Source organism: Coffea arabica, chromosome 8e, assembly GCF_036785885.1.
Source record: "Coffea arabica cultivar ET-39 chromosome 8e, Coffea Arabica ET-39 HiFi, whole genome shotgun sequence".
Classification (NCBI taxonomy): Eukaryota; Viridiplantae; Streptophyta; class Magnoliopsida; order Gentianales; family Rubiaceae; genus Coffea; species Coffea arabica.
The window spans coordinates 47,056,887-47,079,626 of NC_092324.1; the positions used below are offsets into that span (position 1 = coordinate 47,056,887).

General features: G+C 37.0%; 2 protein-coding genes, 1 long non-coding RNA gene and 1 other non-coding gene across 4 annotated transcripts; 1 reads left to right on the top strand and 3 right to left on the bottom strand.

Moving 5' to 3' along the window:
* Window positions 1-87: 87 nt before the first annotated feature.
* On the bottom strand, window positions 88-2,707 carry LOC113703684 (uncharacterized). The gene is made up of 2 exons (XR_003451507.2): window positions 2,206-2,707; window positions 88-2,056 (listed from the first exon to the last, which is right to left on the bottom strand). It is a non-coding gene; the product is annotated as an uncharacterized lncRNA (long non-coding RNA).
* LOC113705129 (small nucleolar RNA R24) lies at window positions 1,257-1,349 on the bottom strand. The gene has a single exon (XR_011820217.1). It is a non-coding gene; the product is annotated as a small nucleolar RNA R24 (small nucleolar RNA).
* A 5,335-nt stretch (window positions 2,708-8,042) lies between the features above and the next one.
* On the top strand, window positions 8,043-13,179 carry LOC113704227 (ferrochelatase-2, chloroplastic). The gene is made up of 9 exons (XM_027225986.2): window positions 8,043-8,284; window positions 8,953-9,286; window positions 9,378-9,521; window positions 9,614-9,715; window positions 10,346-10,449; window positions 10,576-10,702; window positions 10,784-10,936; window positions 11,192-11,292; window positions 12,608-13,179. The coding sequence occupies exons 1-9, from the start codon at window positions 8,193-8,195 to the stop codon at window positions 12,924-12,926; spliced, it is 1,476 nt and encodes a 491-aa protein (XP_027081787.1). The 5' UTR covers window positions 8,043-8,192; the 3' UTR covers window positions 12,927-13,179.
* Window positions 13,180-15,016: 1,837 nt separating this feature from the next.
* On the bottom strand, window positions 15,017-20,911 carry LOC113703498 (uncharacterized). The gene is made up of 6 exons (XM_027224875.2): window positions 20,471-20,911; window positions 19,692-19,972; window positions 19,391-19,483; window positions 19,238-19,309; window positions 18,919-19,035; window positions 15,017-16,462 (listed from the first exon to the last, which is right to left on the bottom strand). Exons 1-6 carry the CDS (start codon window positions 20,769-20,771, stop codon window positions 15,275-15,277), a joined length of 2,052 nt encoding a protein of 683 aa, XP_027080676.1. The 5' UTR covers window positions 20,772-20,911; the 3' UTR covers window positions 15,017-15,274.
* Between the last annotated feature and the right edge of the window lie 1,829 nt (window positions 20,912-22,740).

Below are 22,740 nucleotides of genomic sequence, written 5' to 3' on the forward strand. Positions count from 1 at the left end.
GTTTTTCCTCTGATTCCTCGTTGAATTTAGTCACTACGTGGGAAGTTTTGGGAAGCTTTGATAGACAAGGGGCAAATTTCCCAGAGGTTTTACAGGTAAGGAATTCGTATCAGTTGCAAACTTCATTTATGAGGGCGTGCAAATCACTCCAGAAGCAGAAAGTACAACTAAGGGACAGTACAGTACTGGGCTACCAGCTTGTAATTTTCCCTGCAACTAAGGGACTGCTGATTTCATTTGGGTCGATATTTCATATGTCAAGAGGGTATTTCCTGCTATCTGTGGCCTCTTTCAAAGAATTCTAAAGCTCTCTGACTCGAAACCAAATATGTGCAGGCGAGGAGCATTGGGATTTATTACAAGCGGGAGAAGTTTCTCTTGCGCGCCCTTCCACCTCTTCTTCTCTCTTGTTTCCTTTCAGGTTCGACTGGTTTTATCTCAAATCAAGGTTCCCCTTCTATCATGACACATAATCCACGCCCAGCCGAATCTGTAAATGGCAGTATTAATCTCTAAGCCCTCTCAAGTCATATGAGGTACCTATCTTCGTCATAGGATGCATTAGTGTCATCCTTGTATTTTTAACATTGTCCCTTCCTAGGCTACAACTTCTTCCAAAACAGAATTTTCATCCAGTTGAATTTCCCGTTTCAGGCAGATGTCTTCTTCAGGGTGCTTAGTAAAAACGAGAATAAACAGGAAGGGAGCATATAAACCAAATTCCAGTAACGTAACTTATAATAATGCAGACATTCTGCTTGAAGAAACATTTTGTTCTCTGCAACACCTAGAATGATTGGCTCAAGAAGCATTGAATTTTTCGTGCACAAACCACGATCATTTATCCATCTTCCCTAGGCTCGTCCATTCGCAGAATGCCAATTGTATCCTGAAGATTCTTTCTACTTCACACGAGCTGTATCAAAATATGCAACACCTAGATTGTGAGGAGAAGAAAGCAATGCAGGATGGAAAATCTAGAGGATCAACAGCTCAGCTGGGTGGACACCAAGCTCCAAAATCTGCAACCAGGACCTGGTATGATCTTTAGTCAATGGTCATGAGCCTAGACAGCTGTGATGGTCGAAATACATTCTTGGAGTGCTCCAACGGCAGAGCAGATGCCTGGAAGCAACCAGGAAGAAGAGATGATGAAGAAAGCTAGCTAAAACATGCCTTTGAAAAGATAATTGCATGCAATTGTATCTGGACACTGTAAAAGAATCCCCAAAGTTGAACAAACAATAACTGGGAGAAAAGCTCAGAAGCCAAGCGTAACAAATACATTTCATCGAAGAACCAAAGCATAAAATTGGCTCTTCTTACATGTTACTCTTCATCATTGCTTATATTTTAAATGCCTAAAAGCTGGCACAAAACTGACATCTGGGGAAAATGCCTCCCCTGCAGCAGTTGGAAACAGCACGAGCATGATAAGTTGCGCAAGGGAAAGAGAGCTCCATTTCACATGGAAATCCCATTCCAAACAACGTAAACACCTAGTAAAACACACTTTGACAAGTATGTTTGAGGTGCAATAGAAAGCAGAAAAAAAAATTAAAATGACTTCAGAAATGGTGGATTGTATCGACTGAGAATACAGAGTGGAAATACTATGATCTTAAGATTTAGCCACTCTAAATTTGAAGGAAGTAGTGGAAATAACTAAATTCCTCCAATCGTGATAAGTAGCACTTTATAGGCACCATGCAAAAGGTGGCTTGTTATTGCAAAACAAGAACAAAGCCCCCGTGTCTGACGGAGTGCCTTTTGTCAAACCTCGCAACCAAGACAAAGAATGCAGAAAGCTGATCGAAATGCAGAGATAATAATTTGTATCCGAGCTATTGTGTCAAGAAACAATAAGGAATGAATTTCATGGATCTTCAGCCCGGAAAAATATGATATAGGCTCAATGCGGCAGACGGGTTGCCATTGATATGGCACCTGCTGTTGACTCGATGATAGAGCCATAGATTATTAAGCACAAATTCAAGAACCACCAAATCCCATTAAATTTCTCCACCCTTTTTCGATCACAATACATGATCTACTCCTGAAACAAAATAGGCCAGTCTTAGACGTGCAATCTCGATATCGCACAAACTCTTTCGTTTTCTTACTTTTTCTTCCGTAAATTTGTAATTACATTCTCATGTTATGGGTAAGATTGGCAAGGGAGTGTGTAACTCTAACATTATTCACCTGCACAGAAGCGGGCAAAATTAGCATCAAGAAAGAATCTGATTGAAGGCCAGTGTGTGGAACCCTGCTCCATGGTGCCCGGCTGGGAGCAGAAAGTGTTTGCTAAATAAGAAGTTTGTGAGTGACCGACCTTGCAACTCACTCAGAGGTTAGATTGAAATTAAGGTTATCCGGGATGATTGCTAGTTTGCCACCATCCCTTCTGCGGCTGAGATGATGGTAAGGTGATGGGTCGGGGAGCAGCAGAGAGGAGGAGAAGAGACAGAGAGTATTCATTGGGGATGGTGACAGGCTCGCGGATGCATCTATAAAGAACAGATTGGCGAGGGAAACCCTAATGTTGGAATCAAGTAGGAATTTACTTGGAAGGACAAAGATACCAAACATATTACGTTCCAGGTCCTACTAGATTGTAGTGATTAGGGATGGCAACGAGGCGGAGTTGGAGCGGGGACCCCTCCCCCATCCCCCGTCCCGCTGCCTACAAACTTCCCCCGTCCCATCCCCCGTTCCCCGTCCCGCTTCTTCCACGGGGCTAATAAAAATTTATTATATAATTTTATTATAGTTAAATTTTAGCAAATAATCAAATACTAAAATATCAACACATCATCAAATTATTATTCATTGTAATTTTACAATTGAAACTTATAAAAACAATCAAATAAAAATTATTTGAATACAATCCAACATGATGAAATAAATATAACTAAAGTAGTCAAGTTTTCACTTTTGGTACAAATACAATCACTAATTCATTATTGTGCTTGTACTTTTTTTAAGAAAAAAATATTATTGTATTAAGTATAATTAGGGATTTAGTATAAATGTATTAGTAGATTTAGTATAAATAATTAATAATTTATATTAGTACACATATGTAATTATTAGTATAATTAATAATATTAATTATATTATATATACTAATAGACATTATATAATACATATAACTAATAATATCATTATCATAAGTTTATAACTAATTAAATTATATATTATATATAATTATATACATATATATTTATATTTTTTTTTTTAAACCAGCCCCGTTTCTAAGCGGGGGGAAAAAATTTCCCTCGCCCCAACCTCCTCCCCATTAACCCCCCGTGGGGCGGGTGCCCGCCCTTATTGCCATTCCTAGTAGTGATGGTAAAGGTCCTGCTGTTGTGGTAAAAAAGCGAATTACTTCATAAGAACTCCTTTATAAGCAATCTACAATTTCGAAAACATATTTTTATCCTAATACTGATAAATATTGAACCTATCCAAAACTTTTATTTATACCAAAAAAAAGTGGGAAAGTGAGTTTACCGTGCCAATATACCATTTACATCCTGTTTGAGATTGCGATGGCTTACAAAAAAAAAAAAAAAAAAAAAAAACTTTTGGTACAAGTGCTTTTAAATGACTAAAAATTGGACTCTTTAAATCACGAAAAATTAGTTATCAAACACTTTAGAAGCACTTTTAGTGCTTAAAAGCATTTTCTTTTTAATAAACGCACCGCAATCCTAAACGAGTCCTTAGAAAAAAATCTATTCGTTATTCTTTAAGTGCTTTTTTTTTCAACAATAATTTTATTTCACATATATCATACAAGCTTTTACATATTTTCTCATAGAAAATGAGTATTCTTTTCTTCTTCTTTTTTTTCCCTGGTTTTTTGGCTTGAACATCTTATTCTCACTCACTAGTATTCAGTTTTGTATCTTTTTTAAAAAAAAATTTGAAGAAAACCGATTTAGCTCTAATGGAAAAAATATTCCTTTAAGTAAATAATCTAGTATGGTAATTGGTAAGTTTCTCCCCTAAAAAGAACTTAATGGTGTATTCTGTTTTACCATGATATTACTTCAGTTGATATTCTTGGAGCATGAATTAATTTGGAAAATGTGATAAATATTCCTTTTGTTCTTTAACTAATTCATCAAATTGAATAATTTTGATTTTACAAACAATTTCTTAGGATTCATTACTAAAATATGTCATACGTATTTTTCAAAAATTGAGAACATTAAAATACACTTCCATTCTCTCATAAGTATTTGCATCAAAAGGGATCAAGCTAAGAACCTTAACCCAAGCATCCAACTAGTACGTGGTTCTTGCACAGGCAAGCAGGAGAATTTAGGATCGATCAAATACTCAATACCCTGGTAAAGTTGAGCTTCTGATTCAGACAAGCAGGTGGTTTAGGAATGGGTCAACTTCAGAAAATCGACTTCATTTTATACTTTATTCATCATCTTGTGATTATTAATCTTTCTTGTAGTATGAGATATTTACTTCTTCTTTTTTTTTTTTTGTTTGGCTATTGAACGGACTAGACTTGGTAATTGATTATAACATCCACAGTTTCTTATGATGGAAATAGTAAAATGTTATACTTCGATGGATTGAGTGATACGAAGAAAGCTAATATAAGTGAGAGTTCTTGGTTCGAAACCTACCGCTTATATTAAAAAAAAAATTATTAAAAGAAAAGATGTCATACTTCAATCACAATGAAAGAACTGCAAATTCAGTGGATGTTATACTTCGCCAATAGTTTGGGGTACACAAATACATGGATTAGTTATGGAGTCAGTAAACTATACGATTAAAATGATAGTGAAAGTGTGGTTAACAAATTATCCGAGCATACTAATTATCCGATTTAGTTACATGATTTGTAGAAATATAATCTCAGTGAGTTTGATCATGGAAGGCAAGATTAAAAAATTACTTTTGAAACACCCAAGTTTATGAAATTGAGAACTTTAGAACTATATGATTAGATTACTTCGAAACATCCCAAGCATACATATGAAATCGAGCAACTTCAAAACTCGCCTACGCTGTCTTGGTTTGGATATCAAGAGCAATAAAACGTACATAAAAGCCGCTGAATTATTACATGGGAAATGTTACTTGGACTCCATATTTTGTTATTTGCACTCCCACCTTTTGTTATATTGTATAATCTATAAATGAAAACTATATAATAAAAATGATAGTGGGATTGCAAATAACAAAAAAAAGAGTGTAAATAACATTTCCCTATTACATTGAAGACAAACAAGTAACAACAGGGGAAGGATGGATTGGATAATTCGAAAAAGAAAATATAAGTGACAGGTTCCAAATTCGAAAATCTCCTACAAGCACTGTAAACAAAAGGATTAATCTTTCCCTACATTCTCAGCGTTGGATGAATGACAACTATGTAAAATTTGAATTTGAAATTTAACTTTTGCACAGATGTCATGAATCTAATTGTGATAGTGTATATACTGTCCGTGTATATATATTTCGGTAATGCATACACAAATGCTGTTGGCATACACAAATGCTGCTAGCTACTTATTGCACCAATAACAAGCATACACAAATGCTGTTGACATGCACAAATGCTGCTAACTACTTCCTGCATCAATAACAAGCATACACAAATGGTGCTGGCTACTTAATGCTGTTTGACATACACAGATGATGCTAACTACTTTTTGCATCCATAACAAACATGTGGTGCTAACTACGTATTGCACCAATGACAAGCATACACAAATGCTGTTGACATAAACAAATGCTGCTAACCACTTATTGCATCCATAACAAAATGTGTAAGTGTATTTTATGGATAGCTTTTTTTTTTTTTTATACATTGTCAAAGTATAATTTTTTTTTTTACACTAACAGCTCTTAGATCATATTATATAACATAAATTTAAATTTAAATTTCGAATCATATATATTAGATATACATCCAAATCTGCTAGTATAAAAAATTATTATACTGTCAGTGCATAAAAAGTTAATCGGTATTTTATATCCAAAAAAAAATTTTAAATACCATTTGCTTATTTTAATATTTAACCTAAAACAACTTTTTATCCCCAGTACCAATTTAAAAATAGATTCCTCCATTTTTTTTCCTTTTGTATTTGCATGTGTAGAGAAAGCTCCTCAATCAGCAAATATTATTGTTTATGCAATTAGCTTGGCACAGATAGTTTGGACCAGTTTTTCAATGCAAATTATTCACCTTTTAAAGTTATTAAAGTTTCTTTTCCCATAAGAAATGGTTTAATTTCATGAATGAGTGGGGGCAGTGCCCAAGAAAATTTTATGATACGAGTGACTCCACCCCTTTCAAATTATGACATCGTTTGGCAAGCAAGTTTTTGATTAAATTTGTCTGTTACAAGTTTTTTTAACAACTTTAACTATAATAATTTCAAAAAATAATTTCGAACTTTTTAAACTATACATCTCAAAATATCCAAAAAATTATACACTTTAAAAATATTTTCTACAACTTCTACAGTAAGTTACATTAAAATTTTAGATAAACACCCAAAAGACTCACTTGCCAAACAGGGCCTATGGATATGTAAAGTACTATAATATTTGATAACTAACTAATTATTCAAAACAATGATTCTGATTAATAACTAACTCATTTTGTACCACGCAATTTAAAGAAACTTCAATAACTTGTATTATTAAAGAGAATTTATGTTGTAGAGATTTCTTTTTTCTTTTGTTTTTTTTCATTCTTTAGATTGACGTCGATGCTGATGTTGGATGTAAGCAAGTAACTAATTTTGTCTGATTGTTATTTGACCTCTTTTGTTATAATCAAATTACCATTTGACCCCAATATTTTTAGCTATAATATTCTATCCCTTTGATCAAAAAGAGTTTGAATGCAGTGAGAAGTTTGCTTGTGCTAACTGCTAACCAATGTTCCTTCCACAAAGGTTTTTTTTTTTTTACGATACAGGGGGTATCCTAGCCTTCGACCCGACGAATTTCCCTGCGACCCGGGAGAGGGCGCCTCAACCCACTCAGAGTACAGTAACCACGGGACTCGAACACTGGTCAATGTCTTAAAAAAGGACTACATGATCGGCCGACCTATCCCGTAGTGGCCCTTCTACGAAGGTTTACCATAACAAGAGATGAGACTTACCTTACTACAAAACAAATAAACTTATGCCAAAAAAAAAAAAGTAACTAAAATGCAAAAGCAAAAAACTTATCAATTCTCCCTCATTCTAGGCAAAGTTTTGGATTAAAGAGAAAAGGAAAAAAATGAAGCTTTCATCATAGAAAACAAGAATAATCGATATGTACAAAATAGTAAAATTTAACAAAAGCAGCTATTAAATGTAAAATTAAAAAAATCAAGATAGAGTACTTCTAAAAAAAGAGCACAGGACAAATACAAAGAAGAAGAAAAGGAAGTGACGTGAGAGAATAAAAAAAAAAGGATGAGATTTTCTTTTGGTTGATTTGTATTTGTATTGCACACAAACATTAAAAATATATTTGCAACAAATATTTTGTTAGCTAAGGTAAGAGTCGAAAGGATCCACGCATAGTATCTCAAATCGTAAGGGGAAACACCAATTAGGTTATCATGAGGTTTTAAATTGAAAATTAAGATTTTTTCCTTTTCTCTTCTTTCTTGTAAGGTTTGGAGTCTCTTATTAGATAAAAAAAAAAATATACAAGGGCTCAAATGGTAAGGGGAAACACCAATTAAGTAACCATGAGGTTTTAAATTGAAAATTAAGATTTTTCCTTTTCTCTTCTTCCTTGTAAGGTTTGGAATCTCTTATTAGATAAAAAAAAAATACAAGGGGTTGAATGAAATTATGACCAAGTCTTAGGGGGGTCCAGATGTAATTAACCAACTTAATTTTCATAAGCGAAAATCGGAATTCGGCAGAATCAACTCCCGCGGTGGTTGGGACCGCCACAATTGCTGAACGCGTTTCTTCTTCCAACCCCCATTTTTGACCTCCATTTGTTTTCCTCTTTCTTAATATAATAATAGAACTTATCTCCGTTTTTCTCGTGTCTATGTATTTGGACTCCACAGAAAGTCCAAATTCAAGAATTTTGCAGGTTTCTCAATTTCGAGTAAGTTAATAAATTCTAGATTTCCCACTAATCCTTGTTACAAGAATTTTGGAGCAAAAGCAAGGAACTTTGTAGCCATGAATGCAACAGCAGCCTCTGGTGGTGTTCTTCCCCAAATGATGCAGCCCATTTCCAATCTTGAAACCTTTACCAATAATAACTCTTCCTTGTAAGCTCGAATTTTGATATCTTAATGGGAAAGCTTTTGGATTTTCAAGTATTTGACGGGTTTATGTGTGGATCATGTTGGTAAATCTGAGGGTTTGTTTGATTGTTCATGACTTCTTGGCTTTCTTTTGTTTTTGTTTGGTGCGGCGATTGGGGTTGTTTTGAATATTTGAATTTGCTGGATTTGTATGAACTTTTTGGCTGAGAATTTAAGGAGGAAAAAAGAAAAAGGAGCCTTCGATGTTGGTTCTTAAGCTTGAAAATATGTTAATTTAGGAGCTATTAGTTGTTCCAAATTCTTGGAATAAGCTGGCTTGTAAAGCCTATTTACATGCAAAGATTAGATTATCACCTAGTTAGAAATGATTGGATGCACTGACTACTGCGCTTGGGAATTACCACTTTAATTAATGATTTTTAAGGTCTGGTTGAGTATACACATTAATCAGTATTTCTCAAAGATAGGCAAATTTTCTTAGTTAATACTGACTACTAGTTTCATTCCTCATCTTCATCTCTTAATGTACGATAAGTTAGTTGATTTAGGATTAGAAAAAACAACACATTCTCTGCTCGTCAATTTCAGAGGCAAGTAAACCTAGATGATTTAAGCCTTGGAAATATATACCATATGGATGAAGCTAACTGTCAAAGTCTATGCGGTTGTAGGGTGTGCTTTCGGAATGGAGTAAGATCACCTTCATTCAAGGCTTCACATGACGAGAAACAAATTTACTGTCAATCTAATGAAGCATCTGCAACTCAATCTTGTGAATCAACCACACAGAAAAGCAATGTCCTGGGAGGTTTGTCTCTTAAAAGTCATAGGCAAACTGTTGGGAAAACGTTTTGCTCTGCTGGGCCATATGCATATTCTGGAGGTGCTATCAATTACCGATCACGCACTGCAGAGGAGAAGGTTGGGGTGCTGCTTTTGAATCTTGGAGGACCAGAGACACTGCATGATGTTCAGCCATTTTTGTACAATTTGTTTGCTGATCCAGTATGCTCTCCTCACTCTCTGTCCTAACGATCTCAACTCAATCAGATGATGCTATGAAGGTTGTTGTAATTGTTTATTGGCTTCATGACAGGATATCATACGTCTCCCGCGGTTATTCAAATTCCTGCAGCGTCCGTTAGCACAGCTTATCTCTATTCTCAGAGCTCCCAAAAGTAAGGAAGGATATGCTGCCATTGGAGGTGGTTCGCCCCTGCGTAAGATAACAGATGAGCAGGTACACATATCACCTTAATTGCCTTGCTTGTCATCTCTCATTTTACTGTGTTTCTGCTTTACTAATGTTCTGTAATTTTCGTTCCGTGGAAGGCGATTGCTCTGAAAATGGCATTAGAAGTAAAAAAGGTCCCTGCAAATGTCTATGTTGCAATGCGTTATTGGCACCCCTTCACTGAGGAAGCTGTTCATCGGGTAACTGTTCGTTCTTGTAACCAGCAGTTTCCATTTTAAGTTACACGTTGAAGATTGTGTGGGGTGCATTTCTATCCTGTTTGCAATAAAAAAAAATAGCATGCTACATTTGGATGTGTCCAAAGTTATCTTACACTTGTATGAATGTATTTATAGAGTGGCTGTACAATATTCTCTTTTTTGCCTTCCAATTGTCACAGACTGACTGATTTGGGTCATTGAGTACATGCCCAAGGCCTCCTACTACTGAATTTTTGTTGACAACTTTCTGGAGATTCTATCTTTGCAACCGTAACCACTTGCTTTGTTTACCAAATATCTTCATCTCTTTACATACTTCTCACTTACAAGGAAAAAGATTTTCTGACTTGGGGCATTACTTCAGTGATACCGCATGAAGAGACTTAATTTCTTGTAGTTGGTGGCTGTTCTGACCTGGTATCTGATCCTGGATATGGTACCATCTTTTTTACCTTCTAACTTCTATGAGCACACTGCTTTTGGAGTGGCACTTCATTTTTCAACCTTCAAAGAGATCAGCACCTGCTCTAGTTTATGGGGAAGCGATAGTTGATTGTGGCAACCAATTAGGTTTTGCAAATTACTTGACAGATTGTATTTGTGTGACAGATCAAGACTGATGGAATCACAAGGCTTGTGGTACTTCCACTTTATCCTCAATTTTCTATCTCTACCACTGGCTCAAGCATTCGAGTTCTTCAAAGAATGTTCAGGTAGTGTTACCTTCCAGTCTGGGAGAAAAAACATTTATGCCACATGGTAGTGATTTTTTGTAGGGAAGCGAGGATGCGTCTATTTTTTTTTATTCCTGGTATATATTAACCTAAATCCTTCATCAGGAATGATGCACATTTGTTGAGTCTGCCTGTTGCTGTTATCGAGTCCTGGTATCAACGAGATGGATATGTCAGGTCTATGGCCGACTTGATTGAGAAAGAGTTAGCAAATTTCTCTGAGCCCGAAGAGGTTACTTGTCTTACTTCTTGTGTCAATTTGTTCAGTTTACTTTGACAAACTTATTAGATGATTTTTCTATTCTATTGTTAGGTTATGATATTTTTCAGTGCCCATGGTGTACCAGTTAGTTACATTGAGGATGCTGGTGATCCATATAAAGATCAGATGGAAGAGTGCATCCTTTTGATAATGCAAGAGTTGAAAGCAAGAGGGACTAAAAATAACCATACTTTGGCTTACCAGGTTGGTTCTAGTTTTCTAGTATTCTCTATATGCCTGAGATCAACACACCAATGGATGCCCATTAATAAAGTGTTCAACTAACCTATGTTCTCTATAGCATTGATCTCCAATTATGTGCGTCCATAATCCAATCCAAACTCTTCTCTGCATTTGTTGAAGTTGGTTCTATGGACAAGATAATTGGCAATATGATCAACTAAACTATATGTCACTTATCTGTCTTGATTTCTGATCTTATCTCTCTGTCATGCATAGAGTCGAGTAGGACCTGTACAATGGCTGAAACCCTATACTGATGAAGTCCTTGTTGAACTTGGCCAGAAAGGGGTGAGGTCTTTACTGGCTGTCCCTGTCAGGTTTGTCTTCTGGATTATCATATACTTCATTCTGTTGCTTTCATTTTCTCTACAATGAACATCTTTTGATTTCCTGTTGTTGGCGATTTCCAGTTTTTGATGCATATTGAATTAGAAGCAGATAATATCAACTTCCAATTGAGAATTTTCCATATACACTTTATGCAACCCAAGACCAGGTTAACAGGGCGATCAGAGTGTCCTGCTCCACCCCCCCCCTCCCTCTGCCAAATCAGGAGCACGGGCACATATATTTATATTTGTATATACCTTTTCCACTTCTGCAATTAATCTGTTCTTACAGTAGCTACACTTAGTTTTCAATCTGAAACTATCCAGGTGCCTTCTAATTCTGCTGTGCCATGGCTCTAAACCTGGTGGCTTCCTTTTCTTTGTATTAACTCATACACCGCATTTCATCAGACCACTTGATAGATAAAAGGCACATCTGTAGGTTATGTACATATTTGACGTGATGCCTTTGTCAAATTGGTGATGACCAAGAATGGCACAAAAATGCAACTTAATAGTGCTATTCTTATGCAACTGCATCCACAGAGAGGATCAAGATAATCAATGCAGGATCTTTAAAGTAGAATTTGAGTACGCTTTCTTGTAGAACTGTGGTTTTGGCAGTGGTAAAAGGCTGAAATGGTAGTAATTGTAGTTTGGCTTTGATGGTTCACATTATCCAGATAAGTGACAGAATGGGTGGCCTATATGCACTTGTTGATTATTAAAGGTAAATGTCTGATGGAGGGGGGATGAGTGCTTGATCAATTTTGTAGATACTTGAAGAGTTGGAATAGTAAAAGCTAATGGTTGTGAAAAACTACTTCTCTGGCTCATTTTTAGTGTCTGTTCTCCGGACTCTGGAGATACAAAACCATTTAACCTACCTTATGGTACTTTTGTTTGCAACAAAGGAAAGCATTCTGGTCAAGGACCTAAAGATTATCTTTGCCCTCAGGAGGATTCTAGAAACAATTTCACAGTGGACCAAGTGATACTTTAACATCAGCAAGAATGGGCAGAAAATCCTGGAGTTTGAACAACTAGAAAGAAACATCTTAAAACTAGAATATGAAACCAAATATCCGATGTAAAACTCGAACCTTTTAAGTATTTCCTACTCCAAACATGGAACTTACCTGTTGTCTGTTGCATATGATAAATACCATGCACATGCCACCTTTTACCCTCTATTGCTGATTTTCTTTCTTTTTTCTCTTTCCAACTGTTCTCAGATATGACATAATTATTATTATTGTTATTATTATCATATCTCAATATACAAGTACTTCTGAAATTGCAGCTTTGTCAGTGAGCACATTGAGACTCTTGAAGAGATTGATATGGAATACAAGCACCTTGCTCTTGAGTCGGGCATTTCAAATTGGGGTCGCGTTCCTGCTCTGAATTGCACCCCATCATTCATTAATGATCTAGCAGATGCTGTCATTGAGGCACTGCCTTCAGCAATGGCTATGTCAACCTCAAATACTGCATCAGAAGACGAACTTTATGATGACCCAATGAGATACATTATCAGATTGTTCTTTGGTTCAATCTTAGCATTTGTTTTGCTTTTTTCTCCGAAAGTCATCCTGGCATTCAGGAATAACATTCTCTGAAGGGAACAAAACTAAGAGGCAGATGACTTTCTGCTTCTCACACAATGAGTGTATATTAGGCTGCAGATGTTCTGCTCATAGAGGTGGATAGGTTTTTGCAGAAAATTTTGACATAAAGTTACTTCTACGCTGGGTAAACTATTAGGCAGGAGAAAGTCCTTTAGATGTTTACTTCATCTCTCTTGCTTGCAAAGACCACAATGCTGTAATGATAAGTTCATCAGTTGTGAATCCAAAAGTTTTGATAGAATCATTCTGATTGTAGGTATCATTTTAAGGTGAATGTAAAGAGTGGGAGAAGGAAATTTTCTTTGGCTTTCAAAGAATGCTGATCTCATATTCTTGTAAAGATTGGATAGCGTGGTGGCAAATTGGCAATGGTTCCTTGACCAAATCACCTACGTTACCATTTTCTGTAAAAAAAAAAAAAAACTAATATTGGTAATTTTCAAAAACTTTGATTGTTGAGGGTGCTGAAATTATATTAGGTTACTGGGAAGATGAGCCGATAAAATATTAAGACAGTGAGGAATCTCTCCCACTTCTTGACATACAAACTAATTTACCAAAATTTGTAAAATTGCCCTTCAAAAAGGCTTAATATAATTTTCTTTTTATTACCATGATTGTGATAGATTTAAAATTCTAGAACATTCATCGACTTGACTCCTGTCCATCTAATTGAGCCCTTAACAAATATGCTTCTAAAAAGATACCTAATAATCAAAATTTTCATTTTAGTCATACCGAGAACTTCAACTAATCAATTAAATTTTGTAGTTAGGTTAATCGATAGAACTTTTTTTTTTTTTTCATTATTATGCATCATCTAAATGTTTCATGCAAATTTGATGACAAATGAATATTTTACATGGAATTAATTTTAAAGTATGTTTTACCCACTTGTTGGAAAAAATAATAAAAGTAAATGTTGGACATTTTGGTTATTTAATAAATGAGGGATAATTGGAGTAGGAAATAACGGAGAGGAGATAACTAAGCACAAGTTGGTTTCACCTGTATTCAAATGGTTAATGAATTTTTTCTTCTTTTTTTTTTTGGGGAAGGAAATGGTTAATGGGTCCAAGTCATCAAATGAGTCTCTTTGGTCGGAGAGGAGAAGTTTTTGAGTGAGGTCAATTAGAAATGGAACAGCGGAGCTCGCAGAAGCACAGTGGAGTCAATCCCCAATTGATCCTGTGGATGGAAGTATCACATCACATTGAGTCTTCTTTACTCTATATTTGGGGGAAAGGAAGAGAGCACGCATCCTTCACAGCAAATCAGCAAAAAACAGATTTCAGTTGCGTCCAAAGAATTTTCTGTAAACAGAGAATTAGCTGAAGTGAGAAAGTTTTAACTAATTTCAATAATTCCAAGGGCAGATTGACAGCGTAATCTCTTTTGAAAATCACTAGATTAGTAAAAAAAAAAAAAACAAATTTGCCCAAGAAGAACTGGAAAAGTGCTCCAGTGAAGACAACTTTTGAACATCTTCAGTTAAAATCAAGAACTTTATGCACAGCTGGAACAGAAATCACATGCATTCAAGCATGCGAGCATTTCTCGTTTTCTTCGGTTGATTTGCCAAATTTTCTTTTGAGTTCTGAGCACGAGCCCCACTTCAGTTCTCAGGTAAAAGGGTTCGTTCCAACCTAATTATGCATTACTCAATCTAAATATTACTCCTCGAGCTGCTCTGAAAGAGTTATTTGAGGGATTGATTTATCCGAACACACGCATCCATTTTAGCTAGCTATTGCTTACAAGACGGTTCCAAACAGCACTAAATACAGAGGACCATCCAAAAGAGAAACGAATGAGACCATTAAAATCATCGACGCCACAAGACTCTAGGCGTAAAAAGATCGAAAAAGAAGAGCCGCATGGAACCGAGACCGCATACAGGATTAACCACCCCACCCTGTAACAAACATTACAGAACTCCTATTATAGTAGAATTTGTCATCGCTACGGCCACACAATCCTGTGATGCACAAATCTAAAGTGCAATGCAGGTACCAGTCCAAAGAATTGCACACATCTAGCCACTTAAAACAGAAAACCGCTAGCAGATAGAGCAAATCATGTAGCCGACTAAGCAATTTGTGATGAACATAAGGATCTAAAGAAAGTTCAACCATACAAAAGACATAAACCAAAACAATTTTACAGTCATACTCCGCAAGTCTAAAGCCATAATTCTAACAAGCATTTAATCCACTAACACTACAAGACCTACAAAGACCTAGGAAAAATTCACCACCGAACCTAAGACAAATGGAACAAAGACCCTGAATATAGACCATGATAAGAAGGCCAGCCAGCCATGATCCCCATTACATGCATCATTCCTGAGGCGAGGCTTTTGAGACCCCGCTTGGCTGCTGGCTAGCCTGAGACGCTGTAGTTGAATCATATGCTCCCCGGGGATTGCCACCTGAACTGCCATCAGAAGAGTATGCTGGTGGTTGCTGGGAGTTGGAGTAACCACCACTATAAGCACTGCTGTACGTTGCCTGCTGCCCGTAGTTAGATTGAGACGCTGGTGGTCCGCCATAAGGCGGGGCTCCATATCCTGACTGAGATGCAGGGGCTCCATATCCTGGCTGAGATGCAGGGGCTCCATAACCAGTCGATGGTGGTCCATAACCAGATTGAGCAGGTGGGTACCCAGGCTGGCCATAACCTCCTTGGGCAGTAGGTGACTGCTGAGTTTGCCCATAAGCTGGTTGACTAGTAGGAGGCTTTTGAGTCTGCGGGGGCCCATAGCTTGAGCCATAACCTGACGGTTGCTGAGTCCCATAACCAGCTTGGGAAGTTGGAGGTACTCCATAACCAGGCTGGGCAGCTCCTTGCGGAGGGTAATTAGGATTAGGACTTGGCTGCTGACCAGCAGCATAACCTTGCTGGCCAGTAGCAGATGACTGCACAGGTGGAGCTTGGCTGGCATCAGCTTGAGTTCCATACGAAGGTGTATGGCCATCAGTTGGTGGGTTTGATACACTACCATATCCAGATGCAGAATGATAACCTTGTTGCTGATCATACCCAGGTACAGCATTTGGCTGGGATTGAGCATATCCAGATTGAGGGACAGTAGATTGGTATCCCCCATAACCATCCTGAGGATAACCTTGCCCTTGACTATAACCTGAAGCTGGAGCCTGATTATAACCATAGGCAGAATTGTCTGTAGGACCACCAGGACCTCCCGGAGCCTGCTGTTGCTGTGGAGGCTGCTGCTGGCTATAGTAATCATAGCCACCTCCCTGAGCATTCTGCTGATTTGATGGAGCAGTTGTCTGGTCCCAGCCAGAGGTATATCCACCAGAGGTAGGTTGAGGGGGATAACCAGGGTAAGGTGGCTGATTCATGTTATACTGAGGAGCAGGGCCAGGGTAAGCTCCAGGCTGAAGGTAACCATAGCCAGGTTGTTGCATTGGTGGACCAGGAGGAGCCCAGCTTGCAGGAGGCCGAGCTTGGTAACCTTGCTGAGGATAACCTCCTCCCATAGAAGAATTACGCATACGATTCTGCATGAATTCGATATCTTAAATGAACAATGCAGATCTCACTCAATGCATACAATACAACATACAACGAAGAGATAAGTGGAAACTGTTACACAGGTACCCATAAAAGTGCAAATAACAGAGTAATCAGTATTCAAGTTGTGTACACCAAAAGTCATATCATATTAGCATACTTCCATTAAGCAAAGTTAGACGCCTACATACCGTACTGGGGGGCTGGCACTATTGAAATACTCCAGCAGAAGCACATCCTCTCCTATTCGAGGCGAATAGGTACAAAAGAAAAGGCAAGGAAAAACTATACAGGCCTCATATACAAGCAATCACCCAGATGATCTTCTCCAATAGGAGCAACAGATGATAAATGAAAGTAGCAACGAGAACTTTGATAGTCTAAATGTAAAAGAAAATGATGCATCAAATATTCTATCAACATTCGTCACGCGAATATTATATTACCCTAGAAGGTTATGCAATCATATGTACTTTAAATCACCAAAAGATTTTCACCAAACTGAGACAAAAACGGCAGAAATGAATGTCCAAAAGGAGATCCAGTTACCAATTACTCTTCATGGGAGGGGGGGAATGCATGTGAAGAGAAAGGGTAACAGTTAGCAGAGTTTAGAAGACAGTGAGTTTGTTTGGACAAAGAGATTTTGGAAAAAAATATTTTGCCTCACAAATCCCAATCATCTTTTTATCTTCCCAATCACCTTTTTATCTCACATACATCACATCACAAAAAGTGCTACAGTAAATATCTCAAATAAATCATCTAAATAAACTCTTATCCAAACAAACTCAGTCTATTCAAGAAAATAAGGGATAAAGAAAAAAGGTTTCCAGCAAACAAACCAGAATAGAGTAACAAGTTAACCTCTTCTGGCTGAATTTGAGGTTTTACACATCCAGTTATCCCCCCACACAACAAAAATATAAGAGACAATTAATGTTAAATAGGAATACGAAGAAAAAATTCAAATCGCAATAACTTCCGATCATTTCCCTTGATTCAAGCTAAATAAAATCAAGAAAATGCCAAGATAAATTATCCATTTGCCTATGTTTCATTTGCAATCAGACAGAGAGTTAATGGCAGTCAGCTCCCTTGCATCTAGGCCAAATTGGTCCTTATCTCCACAATATGAGGACATTTGTCAGAAAAGAGGTTCAGAACCATACCAGAAAAATGCTGAGGGAACACCAACACTAAATGGGTCCATGTTGGTGTCACTAAAGTCCATTACCTACTAACCCTACAATTGTTCCCAACAACAAAATCAGTATTAAGATACACAAAAAGAACCAGCATAATCCAAGACAAGAATGTCGGAACCCGAAAGCTATATACTCAAGCATTTCAACTGAGGATGACTGCATAACTTAGTTCAAGATATATCCTTCAATATCACAAGAACTTTATAAAGCCTTAGTTACCTCATGGAAAAGGCTGATCAGATACCTGCCTCACACAAAACCACATATCCAGATATCGAATAGTTCAATATAGGATTAACGCATATATCTCAATAACCAATGAAGCCATCAACACCACCAAACCTGAACTTTGACTTTCTACTTCCAAGATCCCCAGTCTTAATTCCACGACTCATCAAAACTGATCTGTAAACAATAATGAACTGCAAAAGAATATACAGCTTGGAACACCAAATGTGATCCTGCAGAGATATTCCATATGCCAAAATCTGTTCTCTATCTATATTAGAGAGGTGTACTAATTTCAGAATAGCACACCACTAAGAGCCTATTGTCAAACTGAAACTAAGCATCTAAACAATTCATACTCTGAAGATATATTATCATATTTAAGGAGGGAGAGTTAAATGGTTGGCAATACTAGCACTTGCTTTGGACACATTCGAACCAAGTATGATTCAGAAACAGGAAAGATGTCCAAAAAGTCTGAGAACCTATCACCTCGCAAAACCCACAGCATCAGAAAGCCAGCAATAAGCAAAACAGTCACATCAAAATGTAGTTTCCATGTTGTGAAGTAAGTAACATCATAGTAAGGAAGCTACACCCCTAAAAAAAGTCCACTACTTAAAAGCAACACATAACAAATATAAAAAACAACTAAACCAAAAAGGCATTCATATTGCAATAGCAAAACACATCTAACTATCAGATTGTGAACAATTTAACTGGATCTAAAGGCCCAATAGCAAAGAAAGGGAGGCAGAAAAAAATAACTCTAAGACCAAACCATGAATAAACAGCAGTATACATGGTTTAAATGTTTTGAAAAGATAATGGGTTGCATCTACTTGTTACCAAGCTCAAGCTTGATCTCCTGTCTGCGTGTGCAGACTAACAAGCAGACATCCAGGCAAAAGTCCAAAAAATGAATCATAGCAATCAAATTTCTTCTCAAGGGCAACTAAATGCCTGCCAGAGATGAAACTCAAATACTTATGGTCATCAAAACATACCTCAGCGATGACTTCATTGACCAATTGTTTTGCAGCCTCAATCTGTTCGCTAGTGCCATCAATTTGTAGTGTCCTTTCAGTGGATGTATCACCTGGGGGCAAGTGTAACGGTATCACCTGCAAAATTTTTTACAGCACCTATCAGTGTAAAATATTTCATCCACTTACTCATGGCAAAACAAAATATTTTAGCTGTAACATTGACAAAGCCATGAAAATTAAAGTAGAACTTTTATTATTGAGGAGTGAGATCCCACTAAAAGAAGCTGAATCTGGAATAGAAAAATCAAACAGAAACAAATGCAAAAAAGATGCACACCTGAATCCGAGCACCGGTTCTGGCTTGCATGTTTTTTATGGTATCACCTCCTTTACCAATAACAAGTCCAACCTACAACGAACACATCAATTTAGTCAACAACAGAAGGGATAAAGTCTACCATCTAATAGTCAACCATCTTTTGGAACTGACCTTGTTATTTGGAATCTGCATGACAAATTGATCAGCTCCAGCTGGTTGTCCAGTTACCCTTCGAGAAACTATGCCTGAACCACCTGCATCAGCCTGTGAGCAATATGGAATGTTTTATTAACCCAGTTCAGCTGATCTATCACGCAAAAATAACTACTCAACCTTTAGTTACACTGAATGTCATGAAACCAATGATTGTTTGAAATGAGATACAATCCTACAACCTAAACATTCCCTAGTATTTATAGCAAAGTACCCAAAAAAAATCAAATGTGAAAATTTTCGTGACCAAAACAGTTACCTCATTAAGGACATCATTAATTAATTGCTCAGCTTTTGTAATCTGATCAGGGGTACCCATCAGCTCAACCCCTCGAGTCAGAGAATGAGGGTCTGCGTCCATATCCCTGGTAACTTGAATCTTTGCACCAGACTGAAGCTGAAGGTACTTAATGGTCTCCCCACCTTTACCAATAATAACTCCAACCCGTCCATTAGGTATCTCTATCTTCTTACTTAGACCAGGATACCCGTATGAACTTGGCACTGAAGGAGCACCACTCAAGGGCTTTTGAACCACAGCTGCATTCAATCAAAGATGGAAGTTTATGCATCACTTGAATGCTACTAACATCAGAAGGACCTAGGAATATGAAAAGGTGAATGAAATATGCAGAAGCACTCTTTGTGGAAAGCATATAATTGGATGAGCCGCACACTGAAGGATCAAATTAGAAACCGGAAAACCAAAAAAAAAAGGAGGGGGCAAGGACTCGTGCTGTAATTTAGTCATTGCCCTCACACAAAATCCTACAAGGCGAGAGTAATGAGATACACCTGAAACAAGCATACAGATTTTCTTCCGCAAATATGAAATATCACCATCATTACATATAAACAGGTTAATACGCAAAAAATTTAGTTTGAAGATCAAAACAGCTACAAAAAAAACTTCAAAAAACCCAACCGCCACAAGGCAAACGAAAATTACAAGGAAGCTTGCCAGAGTGGCGAAAGGCAGAGAAGAAATAAAAAAAAATCTGCAGAAACACATAAAAAAATAAAGGCTGAAAGTCGTACGTTCTATGGAGTCATATCCACCACTGCCACCGTTATCAACCCTAGGCTTCTTGCTAGGATCAACGTTGTTAAAGAGCCTGGCAGCAATTTCCTGAGCTTTCTGTTTAGCAAGCTGGATCTCATCCATAGGCGGTGGGACGGTGTTGTAAGCCGGAGGCTGCTTGGAGTCCGGAGGCGACTGAGAAGAGATCGGAGCAGAAAATCCAGTCGGTCGGCTCCTAGACGGAAGAGCCGCTTGGCTGTCTTCGTACTTCCTCTTATTGGAGAGTGAGTCCGAACCGTACTGCAATTCTTCCGCCATTGCTGCTCGTTCAGATACAGATATTTTTCCCGTGTGCACAGGTTCGGATGACAGAGAGAGAGAGAGATAAAAATGGGGGAACGAAAGGGTTGCGAAAACCCTAGAGAGAGAAAGAGAGAGAAGAAGAGAGCGAGGAAGGGTTGATTGTTAGACCATTTTATAGTAGATCGATTGGCCGGGCTGACCTGTGAGATTTTTTTTCGTTTTTTACTTTTCCGCTTTTGGGATTTAGAATAGTCGCTCTCGGTAGTTTTTATTACCAGTTACCACTACTGTAACTTTAATGTTATTTCTGCTTCTTTTTTTATTTTTATATTAATCTTTAAAAAGTTAATAAAAGCCATTTACTCCGCCATGATTTGAGCTTTTAGTGGGCCTAGTGAGCTTTGACCCATTATTGTCTGAGCCCGGAATTCTTAACCCCCTGTTATTTAATTGTTTTAATAGTAATAGTACTTAAATTTTCTTTTCTTTATTTTTTTATTTTATTTTGAAGTATTTTGTGATTAAGATTTGATTGGGATAACAATTGAAGCGAGTACACTCAATGGGACCTATTTGAAAATGAGATTGGAGGGGTATACGCCTAAAAAAATTAATATATATATTATAATTATACACATAATATATTTAATTTTATTAATAATAATAATTATATTATTAGTTATAAGTACCAAATTATGTACATATAATATAATTAATATTATTAATTATACATTTATACTAATACAAATTATCAATTAATTATACTAATACATTTATACTAAATTACGAATTACATTTTATTCTTTTACACTTGACAAATTTTTATTCGCCCTCACAAGCACTTGCGAGACAAGGGCAGGGGAAGGGTTCCCTACCCCAACCCTCACCCTAGTGTCGCCCCCTTACCATTCCTAAAACAAGAAATTAGCATTCTCTATTTAATCCTTTTTTTTTTTTTTACATTTGTTATTCAGTCATCTATTTCTTGAATTCCAAATGCTATTTCTTTTTCGAAAAGGAAACTTGAATTTTATTAGATATACGGAGAGTTATACATTACAAAAGTCTGGCTTGCTTGTCTAAGTTATGCACTAGATGAACATGATCCCTACTAACTTTTTTTGAATACCATCTGCCCAAAAAAAGAAGCCCATATCATCTAGAATCGCCCCTAACTGATACGAAAGACTCGGAAACATCACACAGATGCTGCAGGAGTAGCAAACACTCTTGTTTCATGGAGGACTTCATTAGCAGCAAGTCCAGAGGATCACCATCAAAGTTGAGCCCAGAGGAGAAGCTCTCCAGACCATTTTACAGGCATTGAAGTAAGAGGTGCGAACTTACTCCCATGTTTTTTTTTTCTCAACTTAGTAGCAATCCGAACTTGTAAAAAAAAAACAAAAAACTGAACTTGATTAGGGTGTAGACTGTCAATTCTTGATTTCTATAAAAACAGAACACAGTAGTGATTCTCCTTAAATTCAGTGACAGTTGGCTTGTGCTTGCTAGAGTAGCTTCCTCTTTCCAAAGACTGAAATTATGTAAAATTCGTGTTTGTCGCTGTATTGAGCATTCATAAACCTTTCTTTGGAAGATGGCCTTTAAACATTTTTACTAGCACGGAATTTTGGACATCGTCCAAAACACAAGTTGACAGCTAACGAAATGCAACTATTGCCTTATTCATTGGTTCCTTAACCCGAAGGGCATGATATAATGCAGTAGTTTAATCGATCTTTGCTCTTGCAAGAGCACAAAACAAAGAAACAAAACTGGTAGACTGAAAGACAGATTTAATTAGCACAGTAGGTGATACCTTACCCTAAAGAATTGAGGCAAACCAGACGATTAGAGCCAGAGAAATCTTTTTTTAAAAAAAAATAGTGGTTTACATTAGCATGATATTAGCAGCAACAACACCTAATTGAATGAATGAAACGAGTCTAGTAGAACACCATGTCCAACTCGACAATAATGATTA

Coding starts and splice junctions, on each gene's coding strand:
- LOC113704227 (XM_027225986.2), top strand. CDS start 8,193: ATGAATGCAACAGCAGCCTCTGGTGGTGTTCTTCCCCAAATGATGCAG. Junction 10,937..11,191: donor ACCATACTTTGGCTTACCAG/GTTGGTTCTAGT, acceptor TGTCATGCATAG/AGTCGAGTAGGACCTGTACA. Junction 11,293..12,607: donor TTACTGGCTGTCCCTGTCAG/GTTTGTCTTCTG, acceptor CTGAAATTGCAG/CTTTGTCAGTGAGCACATTG.
- LOC113703498 (XM_027224875.2), bottom strand. CDS start 20,771: ATGGCGGAAGAATTGCAGTACGGTTCGGACTCACTCTCCAATAAGAGG. Junction 19,484..19,691: donor TTAATGATGTCCTTAATGAG/GTAACTGTTTTG, acceptor TATTGCTCACAG/GCTGATGCAGGTGGTTCAGG. Junction 19,310..19,390: donor TGCAGATTCCAAATAACAAG/GTCAGTTCCAAA, acceptor TGTTCGTTGTAG/GTTGGACTTGTTATTGGTAA.